Source organism: Physeter macrocephalus, chromosome 4, assembly GCF_002837175.3.
Source record: "Physeter macrocephalus isolate SW-GA chromosome 4, ASM283717v5, whole genome shotgun sequence".
Classification (NCBI taxonomy): Eukaryota; Metazoa; Chordata; class Mammalia; order Artiodactyla; family Physeteridae; genus Physeter; species Physeter macrocephalus.
This window is the reverse complement of record NC_041217.1, coordinates 102,448,513-102,472,318: the sequence shown is the minus strand read 5'-3', so window position 1 is coordinate 102,472,318 and position 23,806 is coordinate 102,448,513. Positions and strand designations below refer to the sequence as shown.

Below are 23,806 nucleotides of genomic sequence, written 5' to 3'. Positions count from 1 at the left end.
AGTCCTGGGCATATATCTGGAGAAAAACATAAGCTGAAAAGATACATGTACCCCAATGTTCATAGCAACACTATTTACAATACAAGACATGGAAGAAACCTAAGTGTCCACTAACAGATAAATGGATAAAGAAGATGTGGTATATACACACTATGGACTATTACTCAGCCTTAAAAAAGAATGGAATAATGCCATGTGCAGCAACATGGATGGACCTAAAGATTATCATACTAAGTGAATTGAAGTAAGCCAGAGAAAAGCAAATAGCATATGATATTGCTTATATGTGCAATATAAAAAAATGATACAAATGAACTTATTTATAAAACAGAAATAGACTCACAGACATAGAAAACAAATTTATGGTTACCAAAGCAGGGAGGATAAATTAGGAGTTTGGGATTAAAATATACACATTACTATACATAAAATAGATAACCAACATGGACCTACTGCATAGCACAGGGAACTATACTCAATACCTTGTAATAACCTATAATGGAGGAGAATGTAAAAAATGAATATATATATATACATATATATGTGTGTGTGCGCGTGTATATATATATATATATATATATATATATATATCTGAATCACTCTGCTGTACACCTGAAACTAACACAACATTGTAAATCAACTACATTTCAATAAAAATTTAAAAATAAATAAATAATTGATTTTTTTTAAAAAAGGTAACATCATCAATATTGAGATGAGCCAAGATTGATGGGAAGACACAATATTATTGGTATACCTGCCAAAAATGTGCAACCTGAATCTAATAATGAGGAAATGTTAGATAAACCGAAATTGTGGGATCTTCTACAGAATAACTGGCCTGTACTCTTCAAATATATCAAGGTCGAGAAACACAAAGCATTGAGAGAGCATTTCAGATTAAAGGAGATTGACACTATTTACAATACAAACATGGAAGACTTAATGCAATACACGGGACTTCCCTGGTGGTGCGGTGGATAAGAATCTGCCTGCCAATGCAGGGGACATGGCTTCGAGCCCCAGTCTGGGAAGATTCCACATGCCGCGGAGCAACTAAGCCCGTGCACCACAACTACTGAGCCTGCACGCTGCAACTACTGAAGCCCGCACGCCTAGAGCCCGTGCTCCACAACACGAGAAGCCACCGCAAGGAGAAGTCTGCGCACCACAACGAAGAGTAGCCCCCGCTCGCTGCAACTAGAGAAAGCCCACATGCAGCAATGAAGACCCAACACAGCCAAAAATAAATAAAATTAAATCTTTAAATAAATAAATAAATAAATAAACAAATTGCGATACACGATCCTGGAGGGTCTGGAGTGGATACAGGACCCAGGGGGTAAGAGATCAAGCGTGGGGAGTGGGTAGAAGTTGGGGATGGGAGGAAGAGATTGTTGTAAGGAATATTATTGGGACAAGTGGTAAAATGTGAACTTCTATTATGGATTAGAATACTATTGTATCTATGATAATTTCCTGATTTTGATTAACTGCTGACTTCGGTTTAAAAAAAAAAAAAGCTCTGTTCTTAGGAAGTACATATTCAAGTATTTAAGGAAAAAGGGCACAATATCTCAACTTACTCTAAAATGGGTCCTCCCAAAAATAATGGGTATGGATTTTACTTACACACACACACATATTATTTTATTTATATATATGCATGTGGGGGGGGGAGGAAAATAAAACAAATGGGGCAAAATGTAAACAATTGGTGAATTTGGATAAGTGGCATAAGGGAGTTCCTTGTAGTATATCTGTAACTTTTTTTAAAAGTTTAAAAGTATACCAAAATAAAAATTACAACAAAAGAAGCCAAAGGCTAAGACTGCTTGCTTGCAACATTCATATCTTAAAGAAACCTCTAAACCACATGTAAGTGATTAGTGAGCAGTTGAAACATGGCTAATAGAACTGATTTAATGAATCTTTAATTCTATTTAAATAGCCACATACAGGTAGTGGCTACCATACAGGACAGCACAGCTTTAAATACCCCTAGGTTCCCACCACGTTTCAAACTTCACTGCCTATTACACTCCCATTTGCCTATGGTACAGTCACACTGGCTTTTTACTGTTCTTAAACATATCAATCATTCTTATTTCATTCATTACATTTATTGCTCTCTCAGCATGAAATATACTTGCCCAGATAATCACATGACTGCCTCTCTCACTTCCTTCAGGTGTCTGCTCAAATGGTGCTTTATCAGTCTGTGTGCCCTATCCTGAGTTCTCTATCTAAAAAAAGCACCCCATCACTTCCATGTCCTTCCTCCTCCTTTACTTTTCCTTCATGGCACTGCCACTGATGGACATGCTACTGTATATTTGTTCAGAAGCTGCTCCATTTGATTTTTCTTGCTTTGCTCTCAGGGCACACTCCTTCTGGGGCACGTCATTCTGAAATTGTACCTTTTGTTTGGAACTCCAGAGGTTTTTATATCTCAAAGTCAGTCTTCTGCACTTCTGTAAGTTCCACAAAGGAGGAACTCCCTCTCTGTAGTCATCATTTAACCCCAGCAATTGGAAACATAAGTTCTTTAAAACTATACTCTGGTGCCCTCTCCTTCAGAAAACAACTTCTGCCATCCTCCTATCCAACCATGTAAGTGGTCTTCAACTTTTTTTTCTCATGTACCTGCTAAAAGAATGTTGCCCCTTATATACTTTAAAGAAGTCTAAAAAATTTTCGTTACCTAAGTGCATACAGTTGCAAAGGATGTGATTTATATATGCTTAAATTTTTTCACTAAAACTTTAAATGAGACTTATTCGATTTATGGATGTCTACTCTATAACCTAAGCAGCAAAGGCAGTCACGGTTATTAAACCAATGAGTCAAATTATATTTACCTTCTCTATCACTAAAGTTCATGTTCTTTTTCAACTCAAATAAGTATATGTTAATACATAACCCCATAACCACCATTCTATTTTTCAATTCTAACTATAAGCAAGATAAGGCATCCTTGCCAAGCATTTGTCAGCTGGATGAAACAAGAAGCTGCTCCATTTGATTTTTCTTGCTTTGTTCTCTAAGGGTACACTCCTTCTGTAGCAAGGCATTCTGAAATTGTCCCTTTTGTATGGTACCCCAGAGATTTTTATACCCCAAAGTAATGTACCACAGTAAGAATTGGAGTGTGACAGGTTTACCTTACTTTTATAAAGTGGTAGAAGGCAGATTGTAAAAGGGGAGCTAGAAAGGAGAACAAAGATACTGTAACAAAGAAGAACAAACCTGACTCCATATTGGATCTATTCCTTTAGCTCTAACCTTTGAGCTCTGTTGCCTGTTCTTAGTTATGCTGGCTCTGCACCTTTGTAAAAGGATGTTGCCTATAGCCTAAAATATACATGAGAGCCCATTCTCAAGGCTCTGCCTCCCAGGCTTGATCTTTAAAAGTATCAATATAACACTTCTCCATTCATATAGAGATAAAAAGTTGCAGAACAGAGAATAACATTTGTCTTGTTGAGGGGTGATAGGAACATTGTGACTAGACTCAGGTGGACAGCTGCAAGAACAAAGAATTCTGGCACCAAGAAGTCTGTAACAACCAGCTACACACTCTCCCCTTTTAGTATTAAAGAGACCTAAATCCTAACTTGGGTAAAATGGTTCACTGGGACACCAGTCCACCATCTTCCTGGTCTTCTGGCTTTCCAAATAAAGTCACTATTCCTTGTCCCAACACCATGTCTCTCGATTTATTGGCCTGTCGTGTGGCGAGTATTACAAGCTTGACTCAGTAAAAATACCTCTACCACAGGAATATTATCAGGGCAGATAAAAGTTAGGAAAGAATATAAATGGAAACTGAAAATCTAGTTACCATGCTCTGAACATTTTCCTGGGCCCCAACAGACTAGACTGTGTATGCAGTTTAAAGACATAGGCTAGGCATCTCTTACATGTTATATTAATAACATGTTATAGTGACATCTACCAGACTGTAAATGTAATAGGCTATTTACTGTTGTTCTGCCACCACCCTACCCACAGGAAGTTTGAACCTTCTTCAGAGCCAGGTCCAAGTCTAAGTTCATTACATTGAGAGTGATACTTAGTAGAAATGGATGACACTCATCTTTTAATACTGATAAAGTATTATTCTCCAGAATATGCATAAACAACTACTAACCGCTAAGAAGTAGTCAATGCAGTAAGAAGTAGATACTGCAATAGAAAAGGAAGGGAAGTACCAACAAAAGAAAAAAAAAGGAAGGGAAAGAAAACAGAAGCGTATTTGTTACAGTGATCTATAATCAGTGATCTTTGATGTTACTATTGTAAAAAAGATTACAACTTGCTGAAGGCTCAAATGATGATTAGCAATTTTTAGCAATAAAGTTTTTTTCTAATAAATTTATTTATTCATTTATTGATTTATTTATTTTTGGCTGCACTGGGTCTTTGCTGTGCAGGGGCTTTCTCTAGTTGCAGCGAGCAGGGGCTACTCTTCGTGGCAGTGCGTGGGCTTTTCATCGCGTTGGCTTCTCTTGTCGCAGAGCACAGGCTCTAGGCATGCAGGCTTCAGTAGTTGTGGCACACGGGCTCAGTAGTTGTGGCTTGTGGGCTCTAGAGCACAGGCTCAGTAGTTGTGGCACACAGGCTTAGTTGCTCCCCATGGCATGTGGGATCTTCCCAGACCAGGGATTGAACCTGTGTCCCCTGCATTGGCAGGTGGATTCTTAACCACTGCGCCACCAGGGAAGTCCCAATAAAGTATTTTTAAATTAAGGTCAACAGGCAGAAATTGAGATGGCTCCTGAGATTTTATCAATTATAGAACAGAACAGCTTTTCGGTCAGTAATGTCTCAAAATGATGGTGTGATGTGATTGGTTATTAGAAATTTCACAGGTAATTTATTAACAATAATAGTTGAATATGATAAATTGTCTTTTTGCAAATTAGAGCCAACTAATTTTAATAACATAATTCTTACTCATATTCTAATATACTTTCTGGAGTAGGAATCTCCATGGGTTGTACATGTTAATGTAATTTCACCTTTCAGCAGCAGAGATACTGAGAACAAGCGTCAGGAATGCTAACAATGACCTCAGGCTAAGATGTATTTAATTGCTGGAAGCTAGAAGAGTAAGAGCTATTGTTCTTAATTAACACCTTTATCATATTTCAAAAATTAACCTTTACAGGCCAACACTGCATATCTTCAACTTTCATGAAATATATTCAAAGAAAAGTTTCACTAGAAAGTAATACACAGTAAACAAAATTTTAACTTAATTCATACCTCATGCCTATCTTGCTGGCTATGCTAATCTTGAACTTAAGTGATAAACTGGGGTCAACTAAGAGGAAAAGAATGTCAGTGACTTAGACCACACCATAAAAGCAGTTTCTAAAATAACAACATGGGGCTTCCCTGGTGGCGCAGTGGTTGCGCGTCCGCCTGCCGATGCAGGGGAACCGGGTTCGCGCCCCGGTCTGGGAGGATCCCGCATGCCGCGGAGCGGCTGGGCCCGTGGGCCATGGCCGCTGAGCCTGCGCGCCCGGGGCCTGTGCTCCGCAACGGGAGAGGCCACAGCAGAGGGAGGCCCGCATACCACAAAAAATAAATAAATAAATAAATAAAATAACAGCACACTCACATATATACACTTACCAGGTTCTTAATTCTAATCAATGTGGAATGGGAAGGGGAGTTTTAAAAGTAATACGCAATAATCCCATGCACCACTAGAGAACTATGAAATTCCAATATTAAATTTAGGTTATACTGAAACCAATACCACCAAATAAAACATTACAGCTCCATAAAATGAGGAGGAAATCTGCACTCACCACTAGAATGTTTTGCTTCTTCCATTTAATTTCCTAAATGCATCAACAAACCCCCATAACTAAAAAAACAAAATATAAAATACTTACTTTTTCATTTTTTTTGAGTTATACTTGACTTGGTAAGCTGCCTGGATTAATTTGTCTGGACCACCATCAAACTGATGTGGAATGACCTTCTGAAAGTGCTAAAATACAATAGAAGAAAAACATAAGAATGACTTAGTACCGTTTATTATCAATTAATTAATAATAAAATCTAGAGACATTCAAGAAATCATGGCCTGGCTTACCTGTAACATCCCTTCCATGTCGAGTTGCATCAGTTCTGCCTGATTCATTTGAAGAAGCGCTAATCCTACCCGAAACACTATTTCTAAACCCTGAGGAATCAAATTATAAAGTCAAATTTGTCTTATTCTTCCAAAACAAAAACTAATCATTCAAAAGAATACTAAAGGTAAAACATTTAGGTATCTAAACAGAGGTGCGCACACATTTTCTGTAAAGAGTTGGAGAGCAAATGTTTTAGGGTTTATGAGCCTTACCTATGGCTGCTGTCACAAATAATCAACCCTGCCATTGCAGCTCAAAAGCAGACACAGACATCACATCAACAAATAGTCACGGCTATGTTCCAAGAAACTTTATTTACAGAAATAAGTGGAAGGACAGATTTGGCATGCAAACCAGAGGAGATCAGTACATGAATCATAGCTTGCTGGCTCCAGACTAACCTAATTTAGCTTCATTATACAAACTGATCTTCCCAAGATGTAATTAATAACAATTAATAATATTCTTAGGTGCTCTCTATCACTGATCACCTATCCTTACCTTCCTACCTTCTCACTCAAAATATACAAGACAAAGGATCACTACTACATATCACTGACAATTAAAAGGACTGCCTGCAAGGTGTTCATGGGATAGAAGAAACTTAATTATACTCATTACTTCTTCCTCTTTGGGTAACAGATGCATTGCAACAATGTTGACTGTAAGGTAGATTTTACCCCTCACTGATTCTCACTAAATCAAAAAGGAGGTGAAACAGAGGTCTGATTAAGAGTGTGGGCTCCAGATTTTGAATGCCTACATCTGAATCCCGGTTACTATACCACTTATGTGTCCATAGACGAGCTACTTAATCTTTCTCTAAATATCGGCTTCCTCAACTCTCATCTAGCAAATGGGGAGATGAATAGTACTGATAGGGTTGTTAAAGGATTAAGTGAGATTATCCAGGTAAGCAGTTTAGCATGGACCACATGGGTCTCCTTTATCATTCGCCTCACTGCCCGGCTCTCATTAACCCAATGATTCCTTTGCTCAGTCTGCCCATTAACTCACCTCAGACATAAAGATATCAAATATCCTTGTTGCAATTGGTAGTGGAAAAGTCGTAAGGAAGATAGTCAGAAACCAAGATGATGCATACATTGAGGTATGAAAACTCTGAGACTGAAAATGCACAAAGAGCCCTGGAAGATGCTCCTAAAGAGATGAAAAGAATTTCTTAGTTAAAACATGGTAAAACTGAGTATTTTAAGCCAGACAATTGTATACCTACTAAAGTAGCCGATAGCAAACACAAACATAAAATTTAGGCATCATATGTAAGAGTTAAGAGGCAGAAATGGACACATTCTGGATAGTGGTTATTGTTTGGAAAAGAAAGAAGGGAAAAAGGATGTGGAGTTGGAACTTAAAAAGTTGGAACTTTTTAATGATTTATTAATAAAAAGAAAAATTACAATAAATAAAAATTTTATATTTCTTTAACCTTATTTGTGGGTACATGGGTATCTGATATTTTCTATAAACTATAGTATTTCCAAAAAAAATTTTTAAGGGAAAGAAATGTTATCTTGAAATACTTTCAGGTGCTATCTACCATTGGTCACCTATTCTAAGCTTCCTACATTCTCACCCAAAATACAGATACTTCAACACTCTAGTAATTCAAAACATAAATGACACATTAAATGAAAATAAACCAAGGGAGTTTAAGGGTGATAAAAATAAGCTTACTAGTTCAAAAAAAAAAAATTAAGAATCACCAAGACCTATTTTGTCTTTTACTTTAAAATGTAAAAACATTTTGTATATCCCCTTCGTCTCATCACACACAGAAAAGATAGAGGATTTTTAAATTGCTGTGGGTACAAGTAGGGAAAAGTAGGGGAAAAGTAGACTTGTGAAAATGGCTCTTATGCCAGCTGAATGATTAACCTATATTCTTAAATTCTGCTTACTTAATTGAAATTTAAGTAAATGAAGAATATTTCTACCATTACATTACAGGACAAAACAATAAATTTATTTATATATATAAATATAAAAATTAAATCCAGAAAGATGAAACACTTTAAAGGTATTTTTTTACTTCGTTTTGATTCCTCTCTTCCTCCTCTTCACCCTTACACAGTCACTAAGACTCTGACTCTTAAACTAGCAACACGAAAGGACAGAAACAATATTTTTTTAAAAAGATTACAGGCTAGCAAAAAAAGTGATGAAAAGGGAAAGGCAGGGGAGAGGACTGAAAGAGATAAAAGAGATAGTCTCAAAGGAAATGAATTGATGTCAGCGTCCAAATGTCATGGGCTTCTGTAAGAGAGCCAAGTCTACATAAAATAATAGGATAAAATATGGCATAATAAAGAAATTCATGCATCTAGGTTATGATATACTATATTTGGCACAAATGCTTAAGGTCTGAATATAAAAACTAGTCAAGTTCCAGACTGTGATCTACCTGCAGACAGCGCCTAACTGGGAAGTAGTTCTAAATTTTGGATTAACCAAACAACAAATGATGATGTGATTAAAACACTGGTTTTTTTTTTTCAATTGCTTTAATGCTTTTAACATTAAATTTGCTTAGTTGTCACTCAAACCAAGATGACAAAAAATATAATGGCAATATGTTTTTGGTTAACACCACACTTTTACCTGTATCATGCATTCAAACTGGTACATACAAAGGCCTAATTCTGCCATACTTGGTTTAAAAAGTTCGCGAAGTCTATAATCTTGCATTAATTTAACAAATACACAGAAAGCTTCTTCTTCTGGCATCTGCATTAGGAGGGAAAAAGCAACATAGGTTAATGTTCTGTGATAGGCAAATAAGCTAATAAACACATTTAAACTAAGTACCCATCCAACTATAAACAATGTTGTTATTTTGGTTTTTATTGTCATTAACTTTTTCTTTTACTGGAGCATAATTGCTTTACAATGTTGTGTTAGTTTCTGCTGTACAATGAAGTGAATCAGCTATATGTGTATATATATCCCCTCCCTCTTGGACCTCCCTCCCACCCATCCCCACCCCCAGCCCCATCACCCCACCCATCTAGGTTGTCACAGAGCACCGATCCTAGCTTCCTGTGCATTATAGCATGTACTCACTAGCTATTTTACACATGGTAATGTATATATGTCAATCCTGAGTGCTATGTGGTACAATATTAAGAGCAATGGACTAGAAATCAGAAGCTTCTAATTTCCCATTCTATCACCGACAATGAGATGTTAGACAAATCTTACAGCCTCTGAGACCAGCTGCCTCACTTGCCTAACTCATGAATTCAACCAACAAATATTCATTTAAAGCCAGATACTTCTCTCTCTCTGAGAGTATATACCAGTGAACAAAATAAACAGTATCTACCCTCAAGGAGACTGAACCTTCTAGTTGGGGGAGATAGATAATACATGGAATAAATCAATTAACATATATGTCAGATGGTGAGAAGTGCTATGGAAATAAAACAAAGTAGAGCAACAGGGAACCCAGGGAGCTACACTGCTATTTATATATAGATAGGTCAGGGAAAGTCTCTTGATAAGGTAACATTTGAGCAAAATACTGAAGTAAGGGAACAACTGAGGAAAGAACAGTCCTGGGAGAATAATACAAAGGTCTTGAAATGGAATCATGATTGGCATGCTCAAGGAACAACGAATAGGGGACTACTAAATTAGTAGTAATGTTACAAATGAAAGTATGGTTATGGAGGAGAAATAAAGGGAACCAAATTACATAGGATTTTAGAAGCCACTGTAAGGATGTGGACTTTTACCTTAAGTGAGATAGGAAGCCTTTCAAGGATTCCAAGCGGAAACAATATGGCATAAGTGTTAAAAGAACTTGTAAAATAAGTTTTTAAAAAAACTGTAATTAGAGTTTTAAAGGTTCCAATTTCACATTTTATGTGTAACTCACTAGATACTCACATCAACTAAGATAATGAACATAAAAGCTCTGCAATAAGAATATGTAGGCACATAACACTTATACAAATTACTTTGTGGGTTTTTTTTTTTTTTTTGGCCTGCCACACAGCATGCAGGGATCTTAGTTCCCCAACCAGGGATGGAACCCACGCCCCCTGCAGTGGAGGCGTGGAGTCCTAACCACTGGACCGCCAGGGAATTCCCCTGTGTGGCTTTTCTTAAAATGAAATTTTCTAATGTTCATTCACTCACATTATACCACTGTGTTTCAAAAGACGAAACCTCAAAGGGTCTCTAGGCACTCTTCTTACTGAAGACTACTTTTATTAACAATACACTTTTCCTGGTCTTGACACAGCCATGGACAGGAGCCAAGAGTTATTCTTGGCAAAACCCATACTTCTTTCCTTCCTCCCAACGCACATAGCCACAATTTTGCCTTGGAGACCATCCTTATTAATCTTGTCAAGGTTTATAGCCCCACTGATTTTTATATCAGTTACTACAAGAAACCCTACCTCCCAGAACTTTCATCCCATGTGCTTGGTTCTATTGCTCCCATAATTTAACCCCATTTCCAATATTCCCAAAACCTTTTCCACAGTACTTTCTGAAACTGATAATACGCCATCAACAAAATATCCTACCTATACCCTCAATCTGTTTACCAAATGTTCTTTCACTGTCTTTCTCTAAGTGAAACCTGATTCCCCCAAAGAATACTTCAACACCGAAACCTGGCTCTCTCCTGAGGTGGCTGTTTTCTCTCCCAGAGCACTGGAAGAGGCCTGTGGTAGAGAGGTTTATGTCCCTCCTTGGACCTCAATGCCTCATTGCCATTGCATTAACTGCCCCTTCTCTCTGAAACATATACCAGCAGATATTACCCTTTACTCCTCTTTTTTGCAGCATCTACAAACCTCTGGATCAACCCCCAACCCCAAACTCCACTCATTTTCATGAGGATTAATTCCCTGGCCTAGAAGATCTTTGACTCCTTTCCTCCAATGATCCTGGCAGGTAGTTACTAGTGCAGGCTCTAGGGCCACACCACCGAGGTTCAAATCCCAGAGTGATACTTTTAAAGTATGAATCAGATCACATCACTCCACTGCTCAAAACACTCTAGTGCCTCCCCATATCCTCAGTAAAAGTCAAAATGCTTACAAGGTCCTACATGATGTGGCCCCTTACTACTTCTCCAAACTCATCTCCCACAACTACCTTCCCCTTTCCACTTCTCCCTCCACTCCTCAACTCCAGGCACAGTGAGAATGAGTCAATTTATCTCCCTTTTTTACCTTCTAAGAACTTCTTCTCCTCTGAATGTATCATATAATTCATTCCCTCTCTCCTCTGCAATAGCACTGATATAGAAATTGGGAGAAGGTTTTAAAAATGGTGATATTTTTGGGCTTCCCTGGTGGCGCAGTGGTTGAGAATCCGCCTGCTGATGCAGGGGACACGGGTTCGTGCCCTGGTCCGGGAAGATCCCACATGCCGCGGAGCGGCTGGGCCCGTGAGCCATGGCCGCTGAGCCTACGCGTCCGGAGCCTGTGCTCCGCAACGGGAGAGGCCACAACAGTGAGAGGCCCGTGTACCCCACACACACACACACACACACACACACACACACACACACACACACACACAAAAATGGTGATATTTAAAGAAATAAGTTGAAATGATTGAATAAAAGACCAAAAGGAGGTAGAAAAAATACTATCACTGGGTCCCTCTCAAAAAGATTGAAACGGTAGTCACAAAATGAAAAATTGTGACACCAAGTAAAATATAAATATGAAGAACAATCACCCAGGTGTTTTACAGTCATTCCTTTTATTATAAAGAAATCTGCACACTTGATTCTTACAGCAATGTGTTGCTATTTACTTTCTCTACGACACTGAGTTAATAAGAATCACTGAGTTCTGAACTCAGTGCAGAACTGAGCTGCAAAAACAAGCCTACATGACTCAAATGAAGTTATCTCCAAGGTTTCTTTTCAGATCATATTTTAGTCTGAGACTAAATAGAGTATGATAGACTTTTTTTTCAATTTCAATAAGGCTGGAGAGGTAACACAACATGCTATTTCCCTTCAAAGCTATGACTGACTGTCCCTGTCCTTGACTTCTGAAAACACCCCACCCAAAATAAGTCATTGCCAATGGAAATATATGTTATATCCCCAGGGCAGTAAAAGTGACTGAGTACCTCTATTTTAGAGCCTATAGTAAAACAGGCATAACAAGCCCTCAGCTCTGTGACAAATAAAATTACTGTATAAATTTCCAAAGACGTTGTACATCATAAGTAAGATTTTCTTTTCTTTTCTTTCTTTCTTTCTTTTTTTTTTTTTTTTTTTGTGGCTGTGCCGAGCGGCATGTGCGATCTTAGTTCCCCGACCAGCGACAGAACCCGCCAGAGAAGTTCCATAAATAAGATTTTCATACCAACACTTTAATCAGTCCTCCGTGGCTGGGAAAAGATTATTCCTCATTAAATACTGACATATAAGTTAAGATTTAAAAGTAGATTCAGGCTTCAGTAGAATATTATGGTCCAAATGTAGATAAGGTGAAATTTGATTTAGTGGCAGGATATCTATTGTATGCTATTTTCAACACTTAATATTTTAAAATGCAAACTAAATGTTCCTATTTAGACTATGTTTAGGGGGAAATACCCAATATCCACTTACTAAAACAAGGATGATATTTAAGTTCTCCAACTTTAATAAAGAACTTAATTGGACATTTAATACTTATACTAACTTACCTGCATAAGCAACAATCCAACTATAAAAGCACTTCCTTGACAGTAACCAACCTCACGATCCACTAAAGAATATGCCTAAAAAGTAAAAAATGTTGTTCAAAACACTTTAACATGATATATCATACTTCCCTTCTCTAAAAGCCTAAAGACAGTAAGAAGGTGGATTAAAGACCATTTATTTTTTAGAGAAGCTCTTGCTTGCTTTGTTGTAGATGTTATCCTATCCTGTAAGTATTTTAAAAGCAAATGATTTATTACATAAAATTTTATTTTGACGATTTCCCAGTTAGGAACTGACAACTCCTAAGGACAAGAAAATAAAGGAATTTGTACTCAGGAAAGTGACAAAGCTTAAAAATCATTAAAAATATATATCTGACAAAGATCAAAACTAGAGTAGGATGAAGGTAAAGCACTGACAAAACTGAAATGAGTTAACAAGAAATCAATATTTCACGGAGGTAGCTAGAAGGAAAAGGAATTATGCAAAGGGAAAAGGCAACACTGGAGAAAAAATTACAATGGCACACAGTTTTAAGGGCTAAGAGCTCTTAGCAATGCTGGCCACAGCAAGCAAAAAATTTGCTCCCAGATTGTGAAACTCATAGAAGGTGAATTATTCATTCTCATGGAAGATCTTCTCTACGGTATGTATAGTGATTTATAGGTTATTATATTTCAGTCAACTAATACCAAGCAATGTGAGGAATTTTCTAAGAGTTCTCCAAATTAGACAATAATCCAGCGTCAGAATTAAAGCCAAAATTATGCTAAAGTCAAATTTATTGCCAAAGCAACTGATTACTGGGGTGAGAGTTCATACTTCATTATGAGAAATGTTTAATTTCAACCTCCTGAGAATTCATTTCATCTCAAAAAATGAATAAACAGAACTTACCTTCATTACATTAAACAAAACCTCCTGTCCAAGACTATCTTTTTCCTTAAAAAAATTGTGTTCAGGATAAGTTCTAGCAATGTCCCTTCGGATCAATTTTTCACAAGGTGAGGTCATTTTCAGAAGTTCTGAATACTGATCCTTAATTGGCATACTTTGTGCACTGCACAAAAGTTGCCAAACTATTGCTCTAAAATGATGGGGTATCCCTTTACGAACAAGTTCCTACAAATAAAAATAAAAATAAAAATGTTTAAGTGACTTATTTAGGCTTCCTACCTTGAAAGTCAAAGAAGACTTATTGGAGGTTGGAGTAGAGTACATGACTTTTTCAAATTTATAATTCACAAAGCTACTTTTATAATAAGACTAGGGAACTTTTTAACCAAGGCTAAGATTTGGCTAAGATACAGGTATATTCTGTTCTGATCAGAGGGACAACAATGCCATGGATAAATTCTTGTCATTTCACTCAGAGTATGGCCTCTAAAGGTATTAAGGACCTGATAATCTGCAGAGCTGTGAATGATGGCACTGTAACCATCATCTTTCAAAGGGCTGTTTTATATTTTAAAATAAAAAAAGTAAAATACTGGTAACTGAAGGATGTAGGATGTCACAACTTCCATTTCTGAATCTATAAAATAAGAGAATTTAATATCTAAAATAATTTTCAGCTATATATTTCTACAATTAGGAGACCTCTATGACAATTGATAGCTACAAACCAATACTTCTATGGGCACAAATATATAAAGCAGACCTCTTCATCATAGCACTTAGGAAGTACTAGAATCTGATTTTTTTTTAATCCTCTATTAATTGATGCCTCATGCCCTTTGGGATAAGAGGAAGGACTTAAGCAAAGAATATGAATACCTTAACTTGCTTTTCCTTCTTTTTGCGCACATCTTCCCATTCATTAACAATTCTTCCCCAAAGAATCCAAGAGTCTTCTTCAAGGTGACTGAGGTTGCTGGAGGCTGATGAACTTGATACAAGAGAGGAGCCACTGTTTCTTCTTGATCCATTTACAGATCTTAAAGATTTACTATCTGTTTCTAACAATCTAAAACATAATTAAAAATTGCTCAACATCTCACTGTGACACTAGATGACATGATGATACATAAGAGCTTCACTACTGTAATTTAGCCATGGTTTTAAAATATATATAATTTCAATAATATTTGATTGGCATCTATAAAATTAACTGCTGTATTTTTTCTACTAAGCATAGCAATTTCAAAATTTGAAATAGTAAATTATGTTAAATATTTTACTATTAGTCCCCTCATAATTTCCCTTCATCACCACTAAAAATTCAAACTGAAAGAAATCTTCTGGTGAGAAAAGTGATTGGGAGGGCTTCAGAAAAAAACAAACTGTACTTGGAAGAGGTATAACCAATTCTATAGAAGAACTAACCCTATCATGTTTACAATGTGTCTAGGGCTAAAAAAGTAAGGCAGACACACAAATTAATAAAATTCCTAGTCTTTTTTCATTTTGCTTTTACCGATGCATAACTAACCTGTCCGAACAAAAAGTGTTTTGTTTGGCCCATGTAATGTTTGAGTAAAAAACTGAATAATTACTAAAACTAAAATTAGAAGATTTCATTTATCTGTTTATATACACATATATTTATATTTATTTACAATTCTGGATTCTCTTGGAAAATAAAAAGATAGGGCAAAACTAGGCCCACATTCCTAAACAGAAACAACAGGATGTAGCAGAATAGGAGCTTCTCCCTTTAAATGAGAAAGGACTTTAATCCACTAACTGTCCATAATCCCTACTATCTCCCAAAAACTCAGGCCAACTAACAGCTGTCATTTATCATTGGACTTGCGCTTTTAAACTGAATCGTCTTTACTCTTAAGGCCCTGTTTAAGGCCTCTTCCTTATCTGTAGAATGATGGGTTAAGATAATTTCAGAGATCCATTCCATGACTCATTACAACATCAAATCCATTATTTCTTTCACATGTACACAGGCTATTAAAAAAAAAGGCTGGAAAAATGTGGCTCTATCATTATAAAGATGTAAATTATATGTCATTCAATAGATTATTAAAACATCTATTTGGGTATTTAACATGGCTACTATTTACTTCCAGTAACTCCTTCAGAAAATCATCTGCTTAGGCAAGAAATGCTCCCAATACTAATTTATGATATATAAAAACTAATTAAGAAAAGAAACATATGAGTCAAAGTATACCTAGCAGATTATAAAAACATCCTTTGTAAGCCAGATTTATATCTTGCTCATCTTTATATCCCTTTATATCATCTTTGTATTTAGCTCAATACAAAGTACACTGAACACTGACTGAATTGAAATAAAATCAAAATCCCCATATTAAAAAATACCGTCAAGGGCTTCCCTGGTGGCACAGTGGTTGAGAATCTGCCTGCTAATGCAGGGGACATGGGTTCGAGCCCTGCTCTGGGAAGATCCCACATACCATGGAGCAACTAGGCCCGTGAGCCACAACTACTGAGCCTGCGCGTCTGGAGCCTGTGCTCTGCAACAAGAGAGGCCACGATAGTGAGAGGCCGGTGCACCGCAATGAAGAGAGGTCCCCGCTTGCCACAACTAGAGAAAGCCCTCGCACAGAAACAAAGACCCAACACAGCCAAAAATAAATAAATAAATAAAATTTTTTTAAAAAACCAACTAAAATAAGATCATAGGAATGTAGTAATAGCTGTATCTCCCACACAAGGAGTAGAATGCATAAGAAAAAGCAAAACATAAAAAAAAAAATCGTCAAATACCAGATAGTCATATTCAATAACACAGTAATATAAACTGTATTCATTCTATCCTTATTCATGGGATAATTTAATGCATTTTTTTATGGCAACAATAAATTAAATAAAATGTCCCAAATATTTCTAGGAACAGAAAAACTTACAAAACAGCCAAATTCAGGGTCAACTCTTTGCTATAAATATTCTTTATCAGAAATAACTAATTAGGACTTCCCTGGTGGCACAGTGGTTAAGAATCCGCCTGCAAATGCAGTGGATATGGGTTCGAGCCCTGGTCCGGGAAGATTCCGCATGCCGCGGAGAAATTAAGCCCATGCTCCACAACTACTGAGCCTGCGCTCTAAAGCCCGCGAGCCACAACTACTGAAGCCCACGCGCCTAGAGCCCATGCTCTGCAACAAGAGAAGCCACTGCAATGAGAAGCCCACACACTGCAAGGAAGAGTAGCCCCCACTCGCTGCAACTAGAGAAAGCCCGCGTGCAGCAACAAAGACCCAATGCTGCCAAAAATAAATAAATAAAATAAATAAATTTATGTAAAAAAAAGAAAAAACTAATTAATGATAATGTCTGGCTTTAAGTACTATTTTTCCCATGTTATTTTAGTTAAGTCCATAATATCTTATGAAAAAATTATTGTATGTTTATAAGTAATTTTATGTATGATTCTAAACCTTAAGAATTATAAATGGAATACAGAAACAAACTTTACAGAAATAACCTGAACCTAACTAAGTTCTTCATTTCACTTATTCACTGAATGCTTGCTATATGCCAAATAATTAAATTGCACCACTACCATTAACAAAGAGACACGCAGTTAAAAAGAAAATAATGGTACTTCCTAAGTTAAACATAAATTTGAGATATAATGAAAGTATAGATGAAAAAGTACCCAAATAGAAGTTTTCTTTCTTTCTTTTTTTTTTTTTTTTAAGAGTCAGAAGGGTCTCAGAGATCCCCACGTTGTAACTTTAAGTATAAGCAGGAAAGCCAAGTGAATTCATGGGTGGATTAGAGAAAAGGGTTAAGCAGTACACCTTCAGAGGTCAATGAAATAAGTAACATAAACAAATATACAAAACTGTGAAAAACATTTACAAATGAAATATTCCAAGTAAAGACATTACATTATTTAAAGATATTGTCTCTGCCTTAATTCACATATTAAAAAACTGACTCAAAATGGACAATAGGCCTGAATATAAAACCTAAAACTATATAACTCCTAGAAGAAAACAGGAAAAAGTCTTCACAACCTTGGAATAGGCAAAATTTGTTAATGGGACACAAGGAAACACTAACAATAAAGGAAAAAATTGATTAAAAAAATACTAAATTGGACTTCAAACTTAAAAAGCTCTGTTTTAAGAAAATGAAAAGGTACATCACAAACTGAAAAAAAAAATTCCTCAACATATACATTCGACAAAAGATTGGTATCCAGAGTACATGAAGAACACATAAAATTGATAATTAAGGGCTTCCCTGGTGGCGCAGTGGTTGAGAGTCCACCTGCCAACGCAGGGCACGCGGGTTCATGCCCTGGTCCAGGAAGATCCCAACATGCCGCGGAGCGGCTGGGCCCATGAGCCATGGCCACTGAGCCTGCACATCCGGAGCCTGTGCTCCACAAAGGGAGAGGCCACAAAGGTGAGAGGCCCGGCGTACCGCCAAAAAAAAAAAAAAAAAAAAAAAAAGATAATTAAGAAGGCAAACAACACATTTTTTAAAAAATGAGTAAGACACTTAAACTGACACTTTCCAAAACAAAATAGTCAAGTGGTCAATAAGCAACTGAAAAACATTCAACATCCTTAGTCACCAGGGAAACCCAGGTTAAAACCACGCTATGTACACATAGAATGGCTAAAATTCTAAAGACTGGCCATACCAAGTGTTGCTAAAGATGGGAGCAGTTGTGACTTTCATATAACCATGTCAGGAGTATGTAAGAGTTCAAGCACTTTGAAGAACTGTTTGGCAATTCTCTACAAAGTTAAACACATTTTTATATGACACAGCAAGAGAAATGAAAACCTACATCCACAAAAATACTTGCAATTGAAAGTTCAGAAGAGCTTTATTCATAATAGCTAAAGCCCAGAAACAACCCCAAAATCCAGAAAAATAATCAAATTGTGGGCTTCCCTGGTGGCGCGGTGGTTGAGAGTCCACCTGCCGATGCAGGGGACACGGGTTCATGCCCCGGTCCGGGAAGACCCCACATGCCGCGGAGCGGCTGGGCCCGTGAGCCATGGCTGCTGAGCCTGTGCCTCCAGAGCCTGTGCTCGGCAACAGGAGAGGTCACAACAGTGAGAGGCCCGTGTACCGCAAAAAAAAAATCAAATTGTGATATATTCATTCACTGCAACAGTATTCAGCAATAAAAAGAAATGAACTTTGATACATACATGAATCTTACAAACATTAGGTGAAAGAAGCCTGATGCAAACAAGTACTTGCTATATGATTCCACTTGTAAGAAGTTCAAGAACAAGTCTTCATATGTTATAGAAGAAAAGCCTTCCTAAACATGACACCAAAAGAACAAGTAACAATAAAGAATATATATAAATTGGACTCATCAAAATTTTAAATGTTTTGTACCTCACTGGATGCCATCAAGGAAGTGAAAAGAGGGACTTCCCTGGTGGTGCAGTGGTTAAGAATCCGCCTGCCAATGCAGGGGACACGGGTTTGAGCCCTGGTCCGGGAGGATGCCACATGCTGTGGAGCGACTAAGCCTGTGCGCCACAACTGCTGAGCCTGCGCTCTAGAGCCCATGAGCCATAACTACTGAGCCCACGTGCTGCATCTACTGAAGCCCGCGTGCCTAGAGCCTGTGCACCGCAACTAGAGAAGCCACCGCAATGAGAAGCCCACGCACCACAACAAAGAGTAGCCCCCGCTCGCCACAACTAGAGAAAGCCCGTGCGCAGCAACGAAGACCCAAAACAGCCAAAAATAATAAATAAATAAAAATAAATAAATAATTTAAAATAAATAAATAATTTAAAATAAATAAATAATAAAAAAATAAAAAGAAAGTGAAAAGAAAACCCACAGAATGGGAAAAATATTTGTAACCCATGAGTCTTCTATCTAGAATACATAAATAACTCTTACAACTCAATAAGAAAAAGACAAACAAATCAATTTAAAAATGGGCACAGGGACTTCCCTGGTGGCACAGTGGTTGAGAATCCACCTGCCAGCGCAGGGACCACGGGTTCGATCCCTGGAAGATCCCACATGCTGCAGAGCAACTAAGCCTGTGCACCGCAACTACTGAGCCTGCGCTCTAGAGCCCGCGAGCCACAACTACTGAGCCTGTGTGCCACAACAACTGAAGCCCGTGAACCTAGAGCCCATGCTCCGCAACAAAGAGTAGCTGCCACTTGCCGCAACTAGAGAAAGCCTGTGTGCAGCAACGAAGATCCAAGGCAGGCAAAAATTAATTAATTAATTTAAAAAAATAAAGCAATCATTAAAAAATAAAATAAAAACGTGCACAGAATAAGAATAGACAATTCTCCAAAGATATAGAAATGGCCAATTAACACATAAAAAGATGCTCAACATCACTAATGATTAGGGAAATGCCAATCAAAACCATAACAATACACCACTTGTATGGCTATATCCAAAAAGACAAATAATAAGTGTTGGTGAAGATGTGGAGACACAGGAACCTTCAGACACTACTGATGGGAATATAAAGTGGTTAAAACCACTGTGGAAAATAGTATGGCAATTCCTTAAATGGTTAAACATAGAATTACCATACGAATCAGCCATTCCACTCTTAGGTATATATTCAAGAGAAATGAAAATCTATGTCCACACAAAACTTATACAACAAATGTTCATGGCAGCATTATTCATAATAGCCAAAAAGTGGAAACAATCCAAGCGTCCATCAAGTGCTGAATGAATAAAAACACTGGTATATCCATAAGGTGTAATAACATTCAGTCTTGAAAATACATGAAGTAGTGATACATGTTACAACATGGATGAACCTTGAAAACACTATGCTAAGTGAAAGAACCAGTCACAAAAGGAAAAATATTGTATGATTCCATTTATAGGAAGTAGCTAGAATTCAGAAAGTAGATTAGATGCTGCTGAGGACTGGAGTGGGAGTAAGGGGAACAAGGAGGAATGGGCAGTGGCTGCTAATGGATACAAAGTTTCTTTTGGGGGTGATGAAAATGTTCTAAAATTGATTGTGGTGATTGGTTGCACAACTCTGTGAATACATGAAAAAACACTCAATTGTACACTTCATATGTGTGAATTGCAGTATATGAATTATAGCCCCCAAATGCTGTCATATCAAAAAAAAAAACAAATGAAATATATCCATGGCAATAAAAATCAGATGAAAAGTTTCAGGTGGTGGGGTTGCTAAAAAGGGCACAAATGAATATTCTAAGATGACAAAAATTGTCTCCGTGTTAATGGCCTGTGGGTTATACACAGGTGTATACATCTATCAAAGCTCTAACTGTACACTTAAGAACTGTGCACTTCTCTGTTGCAAATTATACATCAACTTTATAAAAATGTATTAAAAATACTGTCTCTGGTTAATGACATTAGGGGTAGTGAGAATTAGGTGAGAAACCACTGCTTTTTATTACTAGAAGCCCTTCAGAATTGTTTTAAAAACCATGACTGGGGGCTTCCCTGGTGGCGCAGTGGTTGAGAGTCTGCCTACCGATGCAGGGGACACGGGTTCGTGCCCCGGTCCGGGAAGATCCCACATGCCGCAGAGCGGCTGGGCCCGTGAGCCATGGCCGCTGAGCCTGCGCGTCCGGAGCCTGTGCTCCAAAACAGGAGAGGCCACAACAGTGAGAGGCCCGCATACCGTTAAAAAACTAACAAACAAAAAAACAAACCATGACTATTACTATCACAAAAAACAGTAACTGTTTTTGCTATATTAAATGTATCTATTTCATAAAGAAAGGGAAGTATGAACACTACTTCCTTTCTCTTTTTTCAAATTTGTTGGTCACTCTTACCAAAATTTAGAATTTTCTAAGGAAAAACTTTATAATTTTTTTCCAGTGCTATGGATACAATGAAATCCTTCTGAGAGAAGGTTAACATTTTCCCAAAGAAGTAACACTTGAATTGATAATATCAAGTCTCTCCCCACTAGCTACTTAGTCATGGTAAGTAGGAGAAGAATTTACATACTAATTAAGAATAGGTAGACCTTACAGAATGTGTAATTAGAATCATATATTTTTCTTTCTTTTTCCTAAAAGCAGTGATTAAAAAAAAAACCTCAGGAAGACTCCTAGACAGGTTGCCACCTAGTTTAAATTCAATTAAAATACTCTTGACATAGTAGTAGAGGCACACTGCCTGAAAATGCCAAGTTTCCAAAGACTTTAGCCTGGCAACTGAGAGAGTGGTAATACAACATTACTCATGATCCATGGGCTAGTGAGAAGTCTATTCAAAACGTATTCAGTTTTCTTCCTCTTCCCAGAGCACATGGGTTCACTGCCTTGCATGGATTTACTGTAATTTAAAAAAAAAAAAAAAAAAAAAAGGAAACTACCTTCCCACCCCATCATAATTTCCTTATGACTAATACAAGAAGAAATTTATCAAATTAATGAAAAGAATACTGGCCTGGTAGGAATATTGTATGCTATAATCAAAGGCATTCCCCATAGGTATGTGTGGCCTGCTGCTATACAATAATTCAGAGGCCCAAATTTATTCAGCCTCCTAGAATGCTGACAGACTAAGACATCAGAGTTGAATCTCCACTGACTGGGGAATAAATACATAGTCCTCAGTCTCCTAGCTAAGCAATTCCAAATTTATGTACCTCCAGCTCTAAGGGCAGCATTCAAAATGGCTACAGCTCCACATTATCTGAGGTGGAGGTGCTAAAGCCAATTATCAGTTGGACTTCAAATAGTATCAAGGATGGAAAAAGTCTAGGATTGTTTGCTTGCAGAAGCTTAGAATACTTGGCAGAGAGAAAGCATTTCCAGTTCCCTAATAGATAGGACTAGGGACTAAAGTGAGAACAAGGGAATATGCCAACAACGAGAGTAATCAGGGTCTTTGGGTCTTATTTTAGAGAGATTACCTTCACCATATTCCTGCTACTGAGAACTGAACCTTCACCTCACCAAGGGGCCACGTATCTGAGAAAAATGGTACTCTGTGCACTTCATGATGTGTACATGAAAAAAAAAGTAGCTTATGTATAGCAGGATATATCTGAAAAACATGAAGAAAAAAAAAAACCCTCTACTTACTACAATACTATGAAAAATACAAAGGGGGAGAAGATAAAGAATGGGTTCTCTTTTGGGTTATTTGGAGTATGAAGTACTTGTGGGACTTATCCATGTAGATAAGAAGCCCAGAAGTTGAAAAGTCTACAAATGGAAATTGGGCAATTATTTGACAAACTTTTTGAATATCCTGCTGTACTCAGTATAATGCTTTCCTATGGATACCAGAAATAAGACAGCAGGATACAAAAACAACAGGTCAACATGCCATTTGGGAATGTGTAAACTGCTAGGTTAATGTATAAAGAACTAAGGAAAGATCTAATAAAGCTAAGGAAGAAAACTGCTATAGGAGAAAAACACTTGGAAAGCTAAACACACTGGCACTTTATTGCAGAGGGAGCAACTTTTCAAACACAGGGTTCAAACACTTGTAATGTTACACCAAACAAACAGGATATGAAAGTGCAGGGAGAAAGACAGCAGCTTGCTGGCTAAAAGAAAGGCAAATCAAAAGAAACAAAATACATCTCTGACTCACAGGAGTCACACCCTTTCACATCAACATCATCAAGCACATATACAAGTTTCAGAACAAGAGAAACAAGAAGGGACAATTAAGAGAAAAGACAAGGAATTAGCACAGGAAACAATTCAGACACAACTCAGGAGGGAGGTACCTAAATGACAAGAATCTCTCCAGTTCTGAAAGCATAGGGGTTTTCTTTGGCTTTTGTTTCCTTAAGATGAGATCTCAGAGAAGGTGAATGCACGAGTCTTGCAGCCCCCTCTCAAATATTCTGATCAGAAACTGATGGTTGGCAATCTGTATATCTTCTTGGGAGAAATGTCTATTTAGGTCTTCTGCCCATTTTTGGTTTGCGTTGTTTTTTTTGATATTGAGCTGCATGAGAGGCTTGTAAATTTTGGAAATTAATCCTTTGTCAGTTGCTTCATTTGCAAAATATTTTCTCCCATTCTGAGGGTTGTCTTTTTTC

At 37.3% G+C, this 23,806-nt stretch overlaps 1 protein-coding gene across 10 annotated transcripts in view; it reads right to left on the bottom strand.

The window, feature by feature from the left end:
* Positions 1-23,806, bottom strand: part of EVI5 (ecotropic viral integration site 5) — a 224,315-nt gene that overhangs the window by 132,444 nt on the left and 68,065 nt on the right. For 8 of the 10 annotated variants that reach the window (XR_008617203.1, XM_024119714.1, XM_024119715.2 and 5 more), the window contains 7 exons: positions 14,626-14,815; positions 13,747-13,971; positions 12,849-12,923; positions 8,778-8,903; positions 7,173-7,316; positions 6,113-6,202; positions 5,910-6,007 (listed from right to left, as the gene is read on the bottom strand). Coding sequence is in view for 9 of the 10 variants with exons in the window: in XM_024119714.1 (XP_023975482.1) it covers positions 5,910-6,007; positions 6,113-6,202; positions 7,173-7,316; positions 8,778-8,903; positions 12,849-12,923; positions 13,747-13,971; positions 14,626-14,815 (948 nt within the window). In the remaining variant the exon portion in view is untranslated. The remainder of the gene's footprint in view (positions 1-5,909; positions 6,008-6,112; positions 6,203-7,172; positions 7,317-8,777; positions 8,904-12,848; positions 12,924-13,746; positions 13,972-14,625; positions 14,816-23,806) is intronic. The other 2 variants (XM_024119716.3, XM_024119719.3) reach the window with 2 other exon arrangements.